The following is a 15184-nucleotide window of genomic DNA, read 5'->3' on the forward strand; positions in this document are numbered from 1 at the left end:
GGAATTGTGGGAATCCTTAAAATCAGAGGGTTTTGGGAAAGCTGCAAAAGGCAGGCCTCAGAAACAGCAGAACTGCAATTAGAGCTGTAAAATTCATATGAGAAGTAGAAAGTAAGGACAAATAAAACAATGGTCAGTGTATTAATGCTTGGCTAGAATAACTCCTTAAACTACAGAAAAGTATATCTAGCGAGATATTAAGAAGTTCTAAGCTTAATCATGGAGCTCTATGCATTGTGTTTTAAGGCTTACAAGCAGGTATTGTGTTCGAAATAAGTGAGCATTGTTTTAACTGAAGGGACGTGTGCTTATAGTGGTTGGATAGAACTACTGTCAATATGCTTTTGCTTTCTGTGATCGGTCAAAAACTTTTAAAGTAAGTTGTAACATTCATTTCTTTGTCTGCTGCCAGGGATGTGAGCTGCTGGCATCTTCCCATTGTCATAACCATGTAACGAGACTGATGCTGGAAAATAAACAGCTCAAGGCATGTTCCGCAGCAGTCCTGTCCCATTTGTGATTTTGTATGCAGACCCCTGGCTGGCGATAGAATGAGATGGTAAATGCTGAAGGAAAGGGAGAATTCTTGGGGATGGGAAGGGGATGTGCCTCAGATTAGCAGGGTGACACATCTACGTCACCACGGACAGCGTTCCTGTTTGCTTTGGGTCCTGGGGATGCACAGTTACACATCCAAACCTCCTCTGAGCTCTGCCTGGGGTTGATGCTCAGAATCAGAGTGACAGCTGTCATTTCACAGATGCAAAGCTGCCAAACTTAACGGCCCTTTCCCACCCACTGCAAAATCCAACATGAGAAACATTGTAGCTCCAAAATGACACTCACATCTACAATAAGGAAGTCCAGCCAGCACCAGGCGTTGGTGAAATACTTCTTGAAGCCATAAGCCACCCACTTCAGGAGCATCTCCAGCACGAAGATGTAAGTGAATACTTTGTCAGCATATTCCAGCATGGTTTTTATGTTTTTTCGATCTTCAAGGTAAATATCTTCAAAGGCCTGGAAATACAAAGAATTGGTTAATAACTGCTCCTGAGCCCTGTTGGAAAGCATGGGTGTTGCACTGCAGGTCTATATTTGATAAAATATAACGTACAGTCTGTGATTTCTGATGTATTTTAACATTACAATTAAAAGGAGTGTACAGCACAAACAGGACTGACCCTGACCTAAGAGAGATCTGTTCAGCTTTGCCCTGCAAAGGACACAGGCTTGGTTACCTCTCTCCAGCCTCAACTGGCTGTACTGGCTGGACATCCTTTGAGTATAGGAAGAGCTTCTGCACCCTGAATTTGGAATGTGAACCCATGAGCAGAGTGGCACCCCAAAATGTCCAGATTTATCCTGCCTCATCTCCTGTTGGCCATGACAATGCTACCCAGGCACCTCAGATGTCCCAGGACACAGGATGTCTATATTTAGGAGGCAGAATATGACCCTTGCATTTAGCCAAATAGATCTTATTGCTAATGATGACAAATTGGGTCATTAACCTGCTTGTGTTATGGAGTACTGGAGTTCCCTGGCTTCTGTTCAGCCATCACATTTCAGGTGGCTACAGCTCTCTGCCTCAAGAAATGCTCATTATTATTCACTTAGCAGAACAATAATGTTTTAAAGGTCAAGGTATCTATCTCTCCATCTCATCTGTCTCTCCAACTAATCTCATGCATAGCATTATGAAGAGAGTTTCAGTGTCTCTATCAAATAGGAGCAACTGAATAACCCTTTTAAAATATTTAAGATCTAAACCAATATGCTTCCCAAAAGAAAGAAAATAAAGATGTCTCATAGTTTGGCCTTCACTTTATAACACAAGTGAGATAAAAGGCAGGATCCTGGTGTCAGGTTTGCCAATATGCAGCCTGTTTTGGGGTTTCTAAGTCAAATTCCCCAGCTACTTTTGCCACTGCTGTTACACAAGCTGCTCCCAAGTCCCTGTAACCTGGATAACCCAAGCTGTGACATATTACTCTCATCCCATCGTGTGACCCACAGCATTTGGCAGCAAGAAACATAATTTGAGAGGGTCTGTGCTAATCATCTGAATTATCTGCATTTACATATTTCCAGATCTGTAGCTACTTTCTGAGAAGCTTCAAAAAGTTAGCAAACACCCAGTGCCTGGAGATACAAGAAGTGTGGTACTTGTCACTCAGGCAGTCACACTGCTCTTTTGCCTGCCAGGGAACAGTAATTAAACTGACAAGAAAGCTTTGGCAGCCCGTGCCAAAGCTTGTCCATTTGTCCCCACACTTTGGGGTGACGTTTTCGCTGCAACCCTGTCTCCTATCTTGCCTTCAAAAATGATATTTCAAGGGTGTGAAAGAGCTGTTGGAGAAAGCCTGAAAACAATGCACAGATTGGAGTTTATCACTTCTCGTAGGGGCTCACTCACTTTGTCAGATGACTTGCTGTACTTTGCAATTACTGCAAAAATAACAACAAACCATTTAAAGTGATTTCCTCCTCTCCCTCCTTTGCTCTCCCTACTTTCTACTAACTTGTCCAAAAGTACATTGTATTTTGTCTACTAAAAGCACACTGTCAGTCAGGAAGCAGCTTATTAAGGGATGAAGAATGTGCCACCTGGACACTTCTGTACTTCTGGACAAGCTATGGATATTACCCAAATGACAAAATTCTGGTGCTTTGCATTTTTTCACAGTGACAACTGATGAAACCTCTGCCATATAAAATATCATAAAGGTGTTTTTGGTTTTTTTTTTCTGCTTTGGTTTGTGTGTTAAAAAAGAGTAAAGCAGGATACCTGCAGTGTTATCCAAAAACACTATTAAAAAGTAGGCTTCTAGTTTGGGTGCTTATGGCTTAAAATCTTAAGAGAGGTCTTTGGATCTTCTGCAGTAAGCTAAAGATATATTTTGATGGTTTAACCACATATATATATATATATATATATATATATATATATATATATATATGGGCTTAAAGGTATATATGGCTCTTTTCCCTTCAGAACTTAGGGTCTCCCAGAGATGCAGCCAGATGAGCTCAGTTTTTGGAAGAGAGCAACCCAGAACACCAGGAAAAAAAATTGTGTGTTGCCTCCAACATCTCCAGTCCAAATACTGAAGCACGGTGCTTATATGTGAGAAAATGCAGGATAATTTGCCCTTATACAGAACTGCATTGGCTAAATTGAAAGCTGCAAAAACTAAATGAATGCATGCAATTTAAATTAAATGAGCTTTATATTGCAGTCTTCAGTTATCTAAGGCACTTTTAATTACATATGTAAGGAAGTGCATTCATCTAAAGCATATTATAGCAACTGACATTCCCCCTCTAAAATGTATTCAAAAATTAACATTCTGATGCTCAAGCTGGTGCAAAAACTGTCAGAGTCCATTCATTTCAGCAAAGCTGTGACAATTATCAGAAACCTACTATTTACCCAAGTTTTTCAGCCTCCTATTTTTCATAATAAAATAAAACCCACTGGGTGACATTTCAGCCCATCCCTGGTGGCCCAGGAGAACAGTCCATTTCTTTCATTTTTTTGCATCAACATTTATGTATTTCCACTTTCCTCTCTCACTTCAGAGACTTTCTTTGAGCTACATAAACTCAGGATTTCTGTGTTTTTTCATCCCTTTTTTTTTTTTTTTTAGGCCACTGATAATTTGTGTTACTCTTCTCTGGAGTTTCTTCAATTAGCCCATGTCTTTCCCAAAGTGCAGCGCCCAGAGCTGAAGCCGCTGCTCCAGCTGAGGCCTCCTTGATGCCAACTGGAGTGGAAGAACAGGATAATTTATGCAGCCCAGTGGGATGGTGGGCTTTTGTACAGGGCTATGATGGAGTTTATTCTGTTTGTTGCCTGCTCCCCCTCCAGTTCTTTTTAATAAATCTGCTCCCTTACAGCCATCCTTCATCACACCTTCCTATTATGATTAATCCCAGTGAGGGGAAGCAGGCACCTTTCTAAGATGGTGTTTGCCTCACTGCTTAAGGCAGATTGACCCACTTGGCTGGAGTCAATCCTGACCTCTGGAAATGCATGGATAACCTGTCCAAACATGGCACTGCTTGCAAATGTATTAAGTGAAGGTCTTACTCCATCATAAAGGAGATGACCACCAGACTAAAGCCTGGAGAACTCTTGATACACACCTCTAGGTCAGGATGAAAACCTGTGAGAAATCCCACCAATTCCAGGGACATTCCTGACGTGCAAAAGAGAAATATAAATACATCCCTGTGAAGAGCCCAGGGCTGAAAAATGCACAGAGGATAATTCCAGAATACAGTGGGATCACAGGAGGAGAGGATCCCCTATCAGAGTCCTGGGCAATGACCAACCAGTGTCCATAGACACATTCACCTGGACACAAACAGGACCTGTGCAGGGAAGGTACCAAGTGTTAACATAAGGTATATTCAAAACAGGAATACAGGCACCCACTAGCTCCATGGGTAGCACTGATTCAGTGCTTTCTTTGTCTTTTATAATTTTGATTTGCTGGTTACAGAATGTGCTAAAAAAAAAAAAAGAGAGAGATGAAAAGGGAAAAAACAAAGCCACCCCTGGAGCAAAATGCAAGCCTCCAGATGGGAACTCTCATGGAGAAGCAGTTATGGGATGTTGAAGCAGCAGTGCTGGCAAACTTCCTCACACAGACTTACTCAAGGATTTTCTTTTCAAAACATGTGCAAGTCAGAATTTTAAGTCACAGCAGAAGGAAGTTCCCCACCATATGGTAATGGCAGGTGAAACCAGAGGAGCTGACAACCTGTTTTAGCCCCAAACAAAATGCTTTACTAAGGGTTCATAACAAAATGACCACTAAGGGTTCATAAGATCTTAGAGACAGCTTAACTGGAGAACACTGGGGACCCATGTCCACTTTTAAACAGTTAGGAAATGCTGTCACATTTACCAGGGCTCCACTGCTCAGCAGGATCATGAAGATGATGAATGTTTCAAACCAGTTGTGCTCCACGATTCTGTAGCAGGTCTTTCTCAGCCTCCACCAAATTTTGCCTGGAAATTTTGTGATGTCCACTGAACAGCATGGGAAGAATCGCACACAGACTGTAAGAAATAAATCAAAAACAAAGGCATTGTTAAAAAAAAAAGCCTATTTAATTCTTAAAGCTGCAATAAGAAGCTGCTAAGGAGTATTTCTTTTAGCAATAGACTGCTACACAGTGTCTTTCCTCCCTCTTGTTTCTCACAAAACCTCTCTGCTCTGCCTTCTATTTCCCTCTCTCACTCCTCTATTAAAAAACATTCAAAATCACTTAAAATGTGTTCCAGGGAGTTCTCCCAATGATTTTTGTGATACAGAATATATTGGCCATGAGTCACCAGTGCCCTAGGTCATTCAAAAAGTGTTAGCTGAGCTCAGGCAGCACTTCTGATCAGGACTAATAACTCTAGGAGGTTATTAGTGATAGCTTCCACATCCTTTTGAATGGAGGAAGGTTATTTTCTTGCTAGTATAATACCACTGGAATTACTGATTAAAAGTGGCAATCTGATGAAAGAGAGATGATGAGAGGAGGTGCTACAGTGCAGATGGGACCAGTGTGCTGAAGAGACTCAGGCAGCATAAGCAGGAGCAGATTTTGATCTCTTGGACTCTCATTAGCTTAAATAAGGCATTAGAACAATCTTGGAATTATACTGAGGCAGTTAAATCCCCTTTGATGTCACAGAAATTTAGATATCTGCTCTATAGCAGGATCCCCAATGAAGCTTTGTAGCACTTTCTGACCTCAGTGACAAATAGTGTGTGATAGCTAAGTGCTGTGCTGGTAATGGGGCCCACATAAGGATTTCTGATAGGCAAGACCATGGCCATTTTTAGTTTCCTTAGCAACACTCATTTGTTGTATCAAAAAGATATTGTCATTGGTAACAGACAGATCCATCTCTCCCACTTCAAAAACACCATGTGCATTGCCTAGTGCTGGGCAAGAACTTAAAATGGTGTGAGAGGACCCTGAGAGCCAGGAATTGTCCTGGCCAGTCAGTCTTACATCAGATAATCTGATCCAAATGTCACATTTGCTGATGAGAATGACCCTCAAAAACTATTTTATTTTCAAAAAGCAAGCTCCTAACCCTAGCTGCATAGGAAGAGACTTAACTATGCAGGTTTATTGACTTCATCATGAGAAAAAAGCCACAGGCCAGCTGCTTCTATAGCTGGAAGGTGGCCAAGGTCACCGACATGTCTTGAAACACACAGCCAGTGGTCAGAAGTGACAAGGGAGGACATCTCACCACGGCGATGCAATGCAGTGTTTTTGCAAGTAGAAATAATATTTAGGGGAGGCAGCTTGGGGAGGAACAAGGGTGAGTGCCAAGGTTACAGGGAGAGCAGATGCTGCTAATTCAAGGTGGCACAACTGAGGTGCCTGAGCTGCCTGTGATATGGAAGGAGATCAAGTGTAGCTCCTGGGATGTCGGGATACCCAAGCAGCTGGAATGTGGTGGCACAGGGCTCTGCCAGGAGGAAGAGAGCTGCTGTGACGCTCCTGGCATTTTCTGTGAGTTTTTATTATCCCACATCCCTCCTATGCAGCAGCAGAACTGTAGTGTGCTTCATAGAGGAACTACTCCCAGAACTTTTCCCCTTGCATTTCTGAGATTTTGGTTAGGTGTGGGCTCTTGGCTGGCTAGGTTTTGGTGTGGGATTAAAAGGACAATAAACCATTTATGTAAAGATAATCATAGCATGTAATTACTTGTTCTCTAAATGCCTGCATCACACAGACCCACAGCATCTCCCAGTTCACCACTGTATTCTGGAACTCAGAGAAATTCTGGGCTCCGTTGAAATACACAAAATTGTTCAAACTTTTTTAGAAAGGCATAATACTGGGAGAAGATGGAAAAGTAAGAACCAGCTCTCTGTCCCTTTGTAGGTCAGGTACCACTTCAGCAAAGGCAAGAATTATCTTTCTAAGCACTTCAATCCCAAACACTAAAGAATCAAGGCAAGCGATAAAAGGACATCATATTAGTCACTACTTTTTGCTAAAACCAGTACAATGCTCAAAGCTGGCAGTGCATGTGGGTTTGGGTGTATTTTAGGAAGTAGGTACACAGAACAGACTTCACAAAGCAGATTCTCTGCTGAGAGAGGCCCATCAGGAGAATCCCACCAGCACAACATGACCGAGGGCACTGTCAGCTGCATCTCTCAGCAGCGCCGCCAGAAAACTCCTGCACTACTTCTCACCCCACAGCCCACATGGTCATCACCACCTTTCAGATGTCTGGCTCACACTCTGTGCTTATAATTCAGGGAGACTGCCCACCTCATTGTCACCCCAGCTTCGAATCAGGGGGATCAAAGGCTTGGGCTGAAATCCCTCACTTATCAAAGGAACAGCCTAATGAGAAGGTTGTTCACTCTGTAAGTCTGGATTTTTTGTATTAAGCAGAAATCCCCCTTTGTACTGGAAGTAGCCACTGCTTGCATCTCTCCTTGCATCTATCAACTTCCCAGAACTAATTTCAATTTGGAAAAAAAAAACCAGCTTTTTTTCTTACTTAAAATAGTTATACAGAAACATTTCACTCTTTTCTCATAAGTTTCTACCTAGATGGCTACTTGGCTTTTTTATCTCTTAGACAAATACTTAGGCCCAGCCAGTAACAGGCATGACATCCTTTGCCATGCTTCTACAGAGTATAAATGCTCTGTAAATACTGTTGGAAAAGATTAGAATCTCCCAGGAAGTGGTTTTCCCCACTGTAAGATAATTGGATGGATCATTCCCTGGAGGAGTTCCACTACACAGGGTGCCTACATGATTACCTGAGCCCAGGAACAGCTAAAATTAGGGATCACCTTCATATTAGAAACTAATGAGCAGGGCACTGTGGGTTCCAAAGTCATTTCATTTGTGATGGGAAATACTTACAACACAGACCAGGTTATTACTGATTCAGTTGGCTTCCATCTGATAGTCTACAAGTACAGAGAGGTATTTTTAAAGACAGAAAGCCAGGTAGCCCCACTAATTTTATTTTTTTTAATGCTCTTTGATTGCTTTCATGCAATTTCAATCTGAAAAAAGAGTCCTAGTTACTGACAGTAATACCTTGAAAAATCCAAAATAGCTTATCAGATGAGTCAGCCTAAAATCACAGTGCTATTAAATCCCATGCTTTTGATTGGGCCCAATGCAGAAATGTTTAGACCAGACTCTGCTACAATTGCTAATGTCAAGCAGTACTTCCGTGAATAATTGTGCTGTCTGCAATTCAGATGAAATGCTGCTTTTAACTATTCATGAAGAGAAAAAAGAAGAAAAAAAAAAAAAAACACTGACCCCGAACAGGTCTTTTAATGAATTAGTAGAAACCTGTTTCTATTTAAATTTTGTGATTTTTTCCTTCCTGGCTGTGCTTTCATGCCTTCTGGACTCTTTCTAATGCTGGTAGCCTACTGCTCTGGTCATCTTGACCTAAGCTTACATGTTGAGTTAGAAACCTCAGTTAATCAAACAGAAAAAGTTTACGTGACCTTGGTCTGTAGTCTAAAACTTTGTTGGGGTTTTTTTTCCCCCATATCTGTGAAATCAAAAGATCAAAATAATTTTGATGTGTCTAAGGCATGACCTGGAGAGGGTCTGAGCAATCCTAACTCCAGCTGTTCCTGCACTAAGGCAGGTGGTCAGCAAAGCCCATCTTTGGTGCATTTTTATCCACATGAAGGAGAACATTCATTAACACCTGTTACCACAGCAAGTGTCAAGGCAGGAATAAAACCTCTGGCATTTCTTATGACAGTTACTCATCTTGCCTGGTCCAACAGATTTGTGCTATCCCACTGAAATCGGTGCAGGGAGGGAATAGGTTGTGCAGAAGACTCTGACCACCTTGTGATTTTGCCAGGGCTTAGTTTTGCCATTGTAATTCATGTTGGGCTGCATTGTTTTTGAGAGCAAACAGACTCATTTCCACCATGGTCTTTTAGTTGGTAGATTACTGCTCATCAGAACACAGAAGAGCAGAAGAAGTCCCCCCAAAGGGTTTAATTATTTACTGGTAAATCTGTGAAGCTGTTCTGAGTTGCATCTGTGGCCAAGTTGTCCAAGAACAATGTCTGTTTTCAATTGACATTTGGATATTTCATACCATTTCTCATAACACAGAGGCCTATTTACCAAGAAACCTTTCCAAATGCATTAATATACCATGATATTATTTACTTTTTGGTCATATTTCATAACAAGGGAAATAGTCTCTTCAGTCATTAGGGTGTCCTATAGCACAAACTGAAGACTAAATATATATCTTAAAAAAAAAAAGGAGAAGGAATTCAATATACAATGCATTCTGTGTAAATATCCCTTTTGTTCCATATTCACATTTTCTAGCCTGGTGCACTCTAATCATGGAGCTCTTAGATTTGATTGCATTACCTTGGTGCATTGGGAAAAAAAAACCTCTTTGTAAATGTGGGAGTTATACTGCAAAACCTTCCTCCTCAGTGCCTGACAGCCAAGCCTACTGATTTTAGGCTTATAGGCAAAGAATTTACAAATCCACTGCTTGTTCACACCAATATGTATATTTAAATTTTCATTAAATTATTATTTTTGCTTTGGATGGATTGGGCTGCTGGTTCTTTCAATAAGCCAGGAACACCAATTCATTTTTTCCATTCTGTTGTCCAGCAAGTGTGGTACCTTGTGTTCAAACCACAGCAATTTTGTGAGTGCCTTTACACAAGAGTTCTCAATTACTGGGATATTCATTTTTAGAACAAAACAGTATTTTTCTTAGCTTTGAACGCTGGTTACAGCATTGCTTGGTTTGACACAAAATACAGCTTCCTAAGCATGAACTCAAACAGGCAGGTATTCATAACATGAGTTTTATATATATATTTATATAAAACCCAAGCTGGGTTTCTAATGACCAGTCTGGCTATCTGGGTATACACAAATAACAGAGCAAACCCAACTGTATCCCCTTTGAAAGACCCCAACTGTCTCCCCATGCTGGAGGGAACATGATCTCAGCAGACTCTTCTTATTTAACTCTTTCCTCATCTTCTGGCCCTGCTATTAACTCACTCAGGGGGGGTTGGAACGGCATGACCTTTAAGGTCCCTTGCAACCTGAAGCATTCCATGATTCTGTGACTGCACAGCTGCATTTTATAGTGTGAAAGAGAGATTTATGATCACTGTCTCAGCATTTGGGTACCTGAGACACATCAGGAGATCTGAGATCTTACTTGCATGCTAAACTGGGGGCTGCCAAGAGGGCATCTGACAAACCAAAGCCAGGTGTTTTTACCCTTCCAAGGGCTTAACAAGGGTACATTTCTTGTTTATCTGCTGCTACTCTCCTCAAAGCACATCATCTAGGAGGTCACAAGAAATAGGAGTGTGACGCCTTGGAGCAAAGGCAGTGTGCAGCCTGGCCTACCACTGATGTCATCCATGTTCTGAGTGAGGGGATGGATGAGTTTTAAATCTAGAGGTCCTGTCCAACCCGTATTAATTTAATTCTGAATGTGCAATAGGGCTGTAAGAGTCTCATGATACCTGAAAATTGCGTACAACATAATTCCAGCATGCTGTTCCTGGTGGAAAAACACAGAATATCTCAGGTATGGCAGCCAGAGGGAAGCAATACTTTAAAACTTGGGTTTGATCCATGATTTTTCCTAGGATGCCAAAAAGCACATTTTGTTGGGCTTGGCTTGGTTTTACACAGCCTTTAAACTCATGCAGTGGCAGTCCCCATAACTCTCTTTAGACTTATTCCGTTTAATGGTCTATTTTTCTCTTCTCTTCCTTTTCTTGCTTCTAAACAGCCGCTCTCCGCGATTGGGAAGGGCAGCACACAGATCCCACCACTAATCAGAGCAACTTCAGTTGGGCACGTGGCTTTTTCCGGCTGACATTTGGGCGTTTTAGGAGCGATAATGGCTCCTGCCATGGTCACATGGAAAGATGGTTCTGGGCGTCCTTGGTGTCACGGGTTGCGACCAACCACGCGTTGAGCGAGGTTGCTCATTCTCGCATGACCCTCTGGTGATATTCCCTTGAAACCTCTGCCAGCGGGCTGTGTCCGGGGAATTACGCCTAAGGACTTGGTGGAATCTTTCTCCTATTAGGGTCTGGGAGAGAGGAGAGCACTGTGGCCCGAGGGCTCTCTTTGGACGACCTTCTGCGAGACACAGAAGATAATGTCCAAACAGGGAGTAAATTTTGCTGCAGAGAGCACATACCGATGGAGGTAACAAGACTCGAGTGTTGCAAGGCATCTGGAGGAAAAAGTACCCAAATAGCTGGCATTGGATAAATGTTCCTTTCCCATCAACTGGTAACCAGAAATGGTCTCTCCATTTCTATCAGGTTCTTCCCAGCAATACTTGCTAGCTGCCAGGCCTGTGACCCTACCTTGCCTTCACATTTCCTGACCCAAGAATGTTCCCTGTTGACCCTAATCAAAGCTATTTTGAGATGATAACACATTAACAAGGCTCCCCAAGAAAAACGACCTATGGCTTATCTGGGTCACCCAACTCCCGGAAAACTGTGACCTCAGCAAACTTTCAGCAACTATTTCAAGAACATGCATTATCTTTGTTGCCTTTGTTATCTGAAAAAAAAAGGGGCCTGAATCTGGAACGTATTTGTTCAGGACATAACCTACGCTGGATGTGTTGAGAAATGTCATAGTTTGAATTTAGATACCTAAAGAAGTTAAGAAATTAACCCTTCCCCTCTCCCTCTTCTTTTTCTCATAGTCTCCTTCTTTCACAAATATTAACTCTCATACTCCCAAATATACCAAATATTGTTGTATCTCTTATTAAAAAATCAGTAAAGGCAGGACTAGATAAACCTGCCCAGTGCATGTTCTTCAATATTTTCATTTTAGTAGTTTAAAGCCTTGTCATCTCAGCTAATTAGACTGCTGTTTGTTGGCTTACTTGGTTTTAAACTAGACTGAAGTGACAGCTGCATGAGGTTTAATTGCAATAGTAAGTTTGGGCAAAAAATATTGGAAATATTTATTAGCAGTTGATTACAGGAAAACACTTTGTTTCCCTGCATAAATTAAACCTAATGTTAATCTCGTTGCTGTAAGAATCATTTGGACTTTCAGTTTATGGCATTTTGACTTGAAATTTTATAAGCGAATAATCACGTTGTGTTTGTGCATTTTTGCCAAATCCACGAGCAATGTGATCACATTTAGCCAAAACAGTAAAGCCTGAAAAATGTGCATGGATAATACGTGCTGTACAGGAAAGGAAAGTAGATGTGTTGAGGAGGATGTCACCTGAACCTGCAGGTGTCCCTAGACACCATGCACTGGGCTGAGGGCTGGGAGCAGGCTCTCCTTCAATTCCCATTTAGAGCTCAAGGCTCAGATGGCTGCATCCTGGGAGAAGAGAAAAACACCTTGACTTGCACATGCACTGGTGAGGAACTAAGAGAGATTAGGAGTAAAAACAAAATGCAGGACCAGGGGTGCTCAGGAGGAAGAGTGCAGGAGCCAGAAGCTGGGTGGAAGTAACCCAAGGCAAGCATGGGGTTCAGCCCACAGTGCCTTCATTTCTGCATTTCTCTGCTGCCAAGATGATCAGCAGGCTTCAAAGCTGGTTAAATACTTCCAGTGATCCATCTAGAAGAGCCCTGCTTGCTACCCTGCATCCCACAGACATCACTGAGGAAGATCTGACAAAATGGTATGGTTCCATTGTGGTCCTGCATCGTGGAATTTCAGGTAGGTCTGGTTATTTTAAGAGAGATCAAATTACAGAGTGCTGCTGCTCTGGGAACTTGTTGTGTAGGCTCTGCCTCATTTCTTTTAGAAAACTGGATGGAGGTCGTGGCCAACCACAGTTTCAGAATTTCTAAACTGCCATCTGAACAGCACTGATTACACAGCACTGGCTTGTTTAAGCATCTATAACATAATCACTTTGCAGGGCACAACAGAGATTGCTGCTCACCAGCCCCATTAAGAAATATATTGTGAAAGAATGCAAACACCAGATCTAATTTCAAAATGTTATTGCACAGGCCTGAATAGTTACACCATGCTTTCTTCCATCAACTGCATTAATTTTTGGCTACTGTTTTTAAGCAGAGCTGCCAAAAAAATGTTTAGATCCTAGGGACATTTGTAAACCCTGAAGGGCTCCCTTACCTCATTCAATCATCTTTCTCACAGATATAGAGATGCACATTTTTGCTGACTTCAGGGGCATTCATATACCCAGCAAATCATCTCTGTCTGATCCCATCTGAGCTGCTCTGTTTTTGTTTATAATAATGCTTGAATTTTCAAGGGACTATTCTTACATTCAGCTAACCCTGTTTTTCCCAACCCAGATTTATAGGAAAACAAAAAAATTGACTGAGATAATATTTGGAATAAACTCACTCTGAGAAGAAATAACTTAGGATGCTATTTACTTTATATATTTATTTTAACATAGATCTTCTGATGTAGCTGGGTTTTACATCTGGGTTTTGGAGCAGGCTGGTGTAAAATATTAATAAAATTATGGTGAATTTCAGTATTAAAAGAGATATGTAAATGTGGTCTGTTGTTATCTAATAATTATGTTAAATGCCCTTTACATATCAGTTCTCTGACTAGATGAAAGTTACTGGATGTGCTAATCTTGACACCCTTTAAAATAAATGGAAGAGAATCCCTGAGTCTCATGAACTCTCCAGACAGATTCTATGAACTTCCTGGATACATTTAAGCAATGGAAACATCCTGATCTGGTCAGCTGTTTACCAAATTTGATCATGCACATATATTGGAAGGCAAAAATCTTCACTGGCCAAATGACAAAAAATCAGCATTTAAAAAACAAAGAAAGAAACAAATAAACCACTCTTTATGGCACAAATTACAATTTTAAAAGCCTAAGGCTTTAGAAGCTGTGGAGCATTTTAGAGCATGCATCTGGCTTATCTCACCTTGGAAATCCAAAAACTGATGGTAACAAGGGATTTTGAGTGTGTGTTTGCAGTCTTATAGTGCCTAAGAAACAAAGAGCATCCAGTGAAATACTAGTGCAAGCAACCAGAGCAACACGGTGAGAAGGTCAGGAGATGTTCAATAGGAGAAAAGAAGGTTTCTTGCCCCAGCATTGCAGTGAAACATGCAGGTTCTTACCTTCAGGGAAGCAATCTTCAGGCTCCATCAGCTCCTCAGCAAACTCGGGGATCTGCTCCAGCAGTTCTGCAGGATTTGTCAAATCCACTGTGCTGCCTTCAGAAAGACTGATTTCATCAAGCTTGTTGCCAACAAGAGCAAAGATGTGGAAAACAAATTGATCAGTTGCCCCGAAGGAAGTAGCTGAGTTGTCATTCCACTAATCAGCACCCCAGCTGAAGCCACCACAACAGAGACATTGCCATGCACTTCCCAAGGTGCCACTCCTTGGTGACAGCTCTGCCTACCCTGAGACCAGGGGCTGACCCATCAACAACAACAACTTAACATACACAACTTACTTTTTGAGACAAAAGAGAAGCAAACCACAGAAAGGGAGTGAACAGCCGTTGATTATTAATCACGGAATCTTAGAACGGTTTGGGTTGGAAGGGACCTTCAAGATCACCCAGTTCCAGCCCCCCTGCCATGGGCTGGGACACCTTCCACTAGACCAAGTTGCTCTGATTAATGGTAGGTGGAACCTTGGAGTGATGGACTTCATCAGTTTGACATCCTGAAGGCTCATACCTTTGGGTGGGGGGTACCAGAAGTGGGACCTATCTCCTGAAATGTTGAAGGATGAATTTGATGACCTGCCTTGGGTTCCTGTCTTTTGGGCCTCATTCCTGAGGTTCCTCACCCACAGCTGGTGGGTGAAATCTGCACCTGCTCAGTCAGGACCATGCTCTGGTCCTGCTGACATCCTCCCTCCAGCGTCCAGCCACAGGAAGCTAAAGTACAAATATCTTGAGAGGGCTCTTCCTCCTGTCTCATCCCTCATCTAACTTCTTCTCAGCACATGGCATGGCCCCTTGTCTTTCTGTCACACCATTGTGATCCCCAGGTGATGTAGGAGGAGGAGCACATGGCTGTTAGAAGTGTCTCGAGGGCTCTACCACTTGCCTGAAATATTTGACACCATCATCTTAGGTGCATTGTTTAAATTCAGTGCTTCTCAGATCCTCCTCTGCAA

General features: G+C 42.0%; 1 protein-coding gene across 15 annotated transcripts in view; it reads right to left on the reverse strand.

The window, feature by feature from the left end:
* Positions 1-15184, reverse strand: part of SCN5A (sodium voltage-gated channel alpha subunit 5) — a 210881-nt gene that overhangs the window by 34795 nt on the left and 160902 nt on the right. For 14 of the 15 annotated variants that reach the window (XM_068175239.1, XM_068175279.1, XM_068175272.1 and 11 more), the window contains 3 exons: positions 14170-14290; positions 4920-5074; positions 847-1020 (listed from right to left, as the gene is read on the reverse strand). In XM_068175239.1, coding sequence (XP_068031340.1) covers positions 847-1020; positions 4920-5074; positions 14170-14290 — 450 coding nt within the window. Of the gene's footprint in view, positions 1-846; positions 1021-4919; positions 5075-14169; positions 14291-15184 lie in introns of those variants that run through there. The other variant, XR_010994034.1, reaches the window with a different exon arrangement.

Source organism: Anomalospiza imberbis, chromosome 1 (assembly GCF_031753505.1).
Source record: "Anomalospiza imberbis isolate Cuckoo-Finch-1a 21T00152 chromosome 1, ASM3175350v1, whole genome shotgun sequence".
Lineage (NCBI taxonomy): Eukaryota > Metazoa > Chordata > Aves > Passeriformes > Viduidae > Anomalospiza > Anomalospiza imberbis.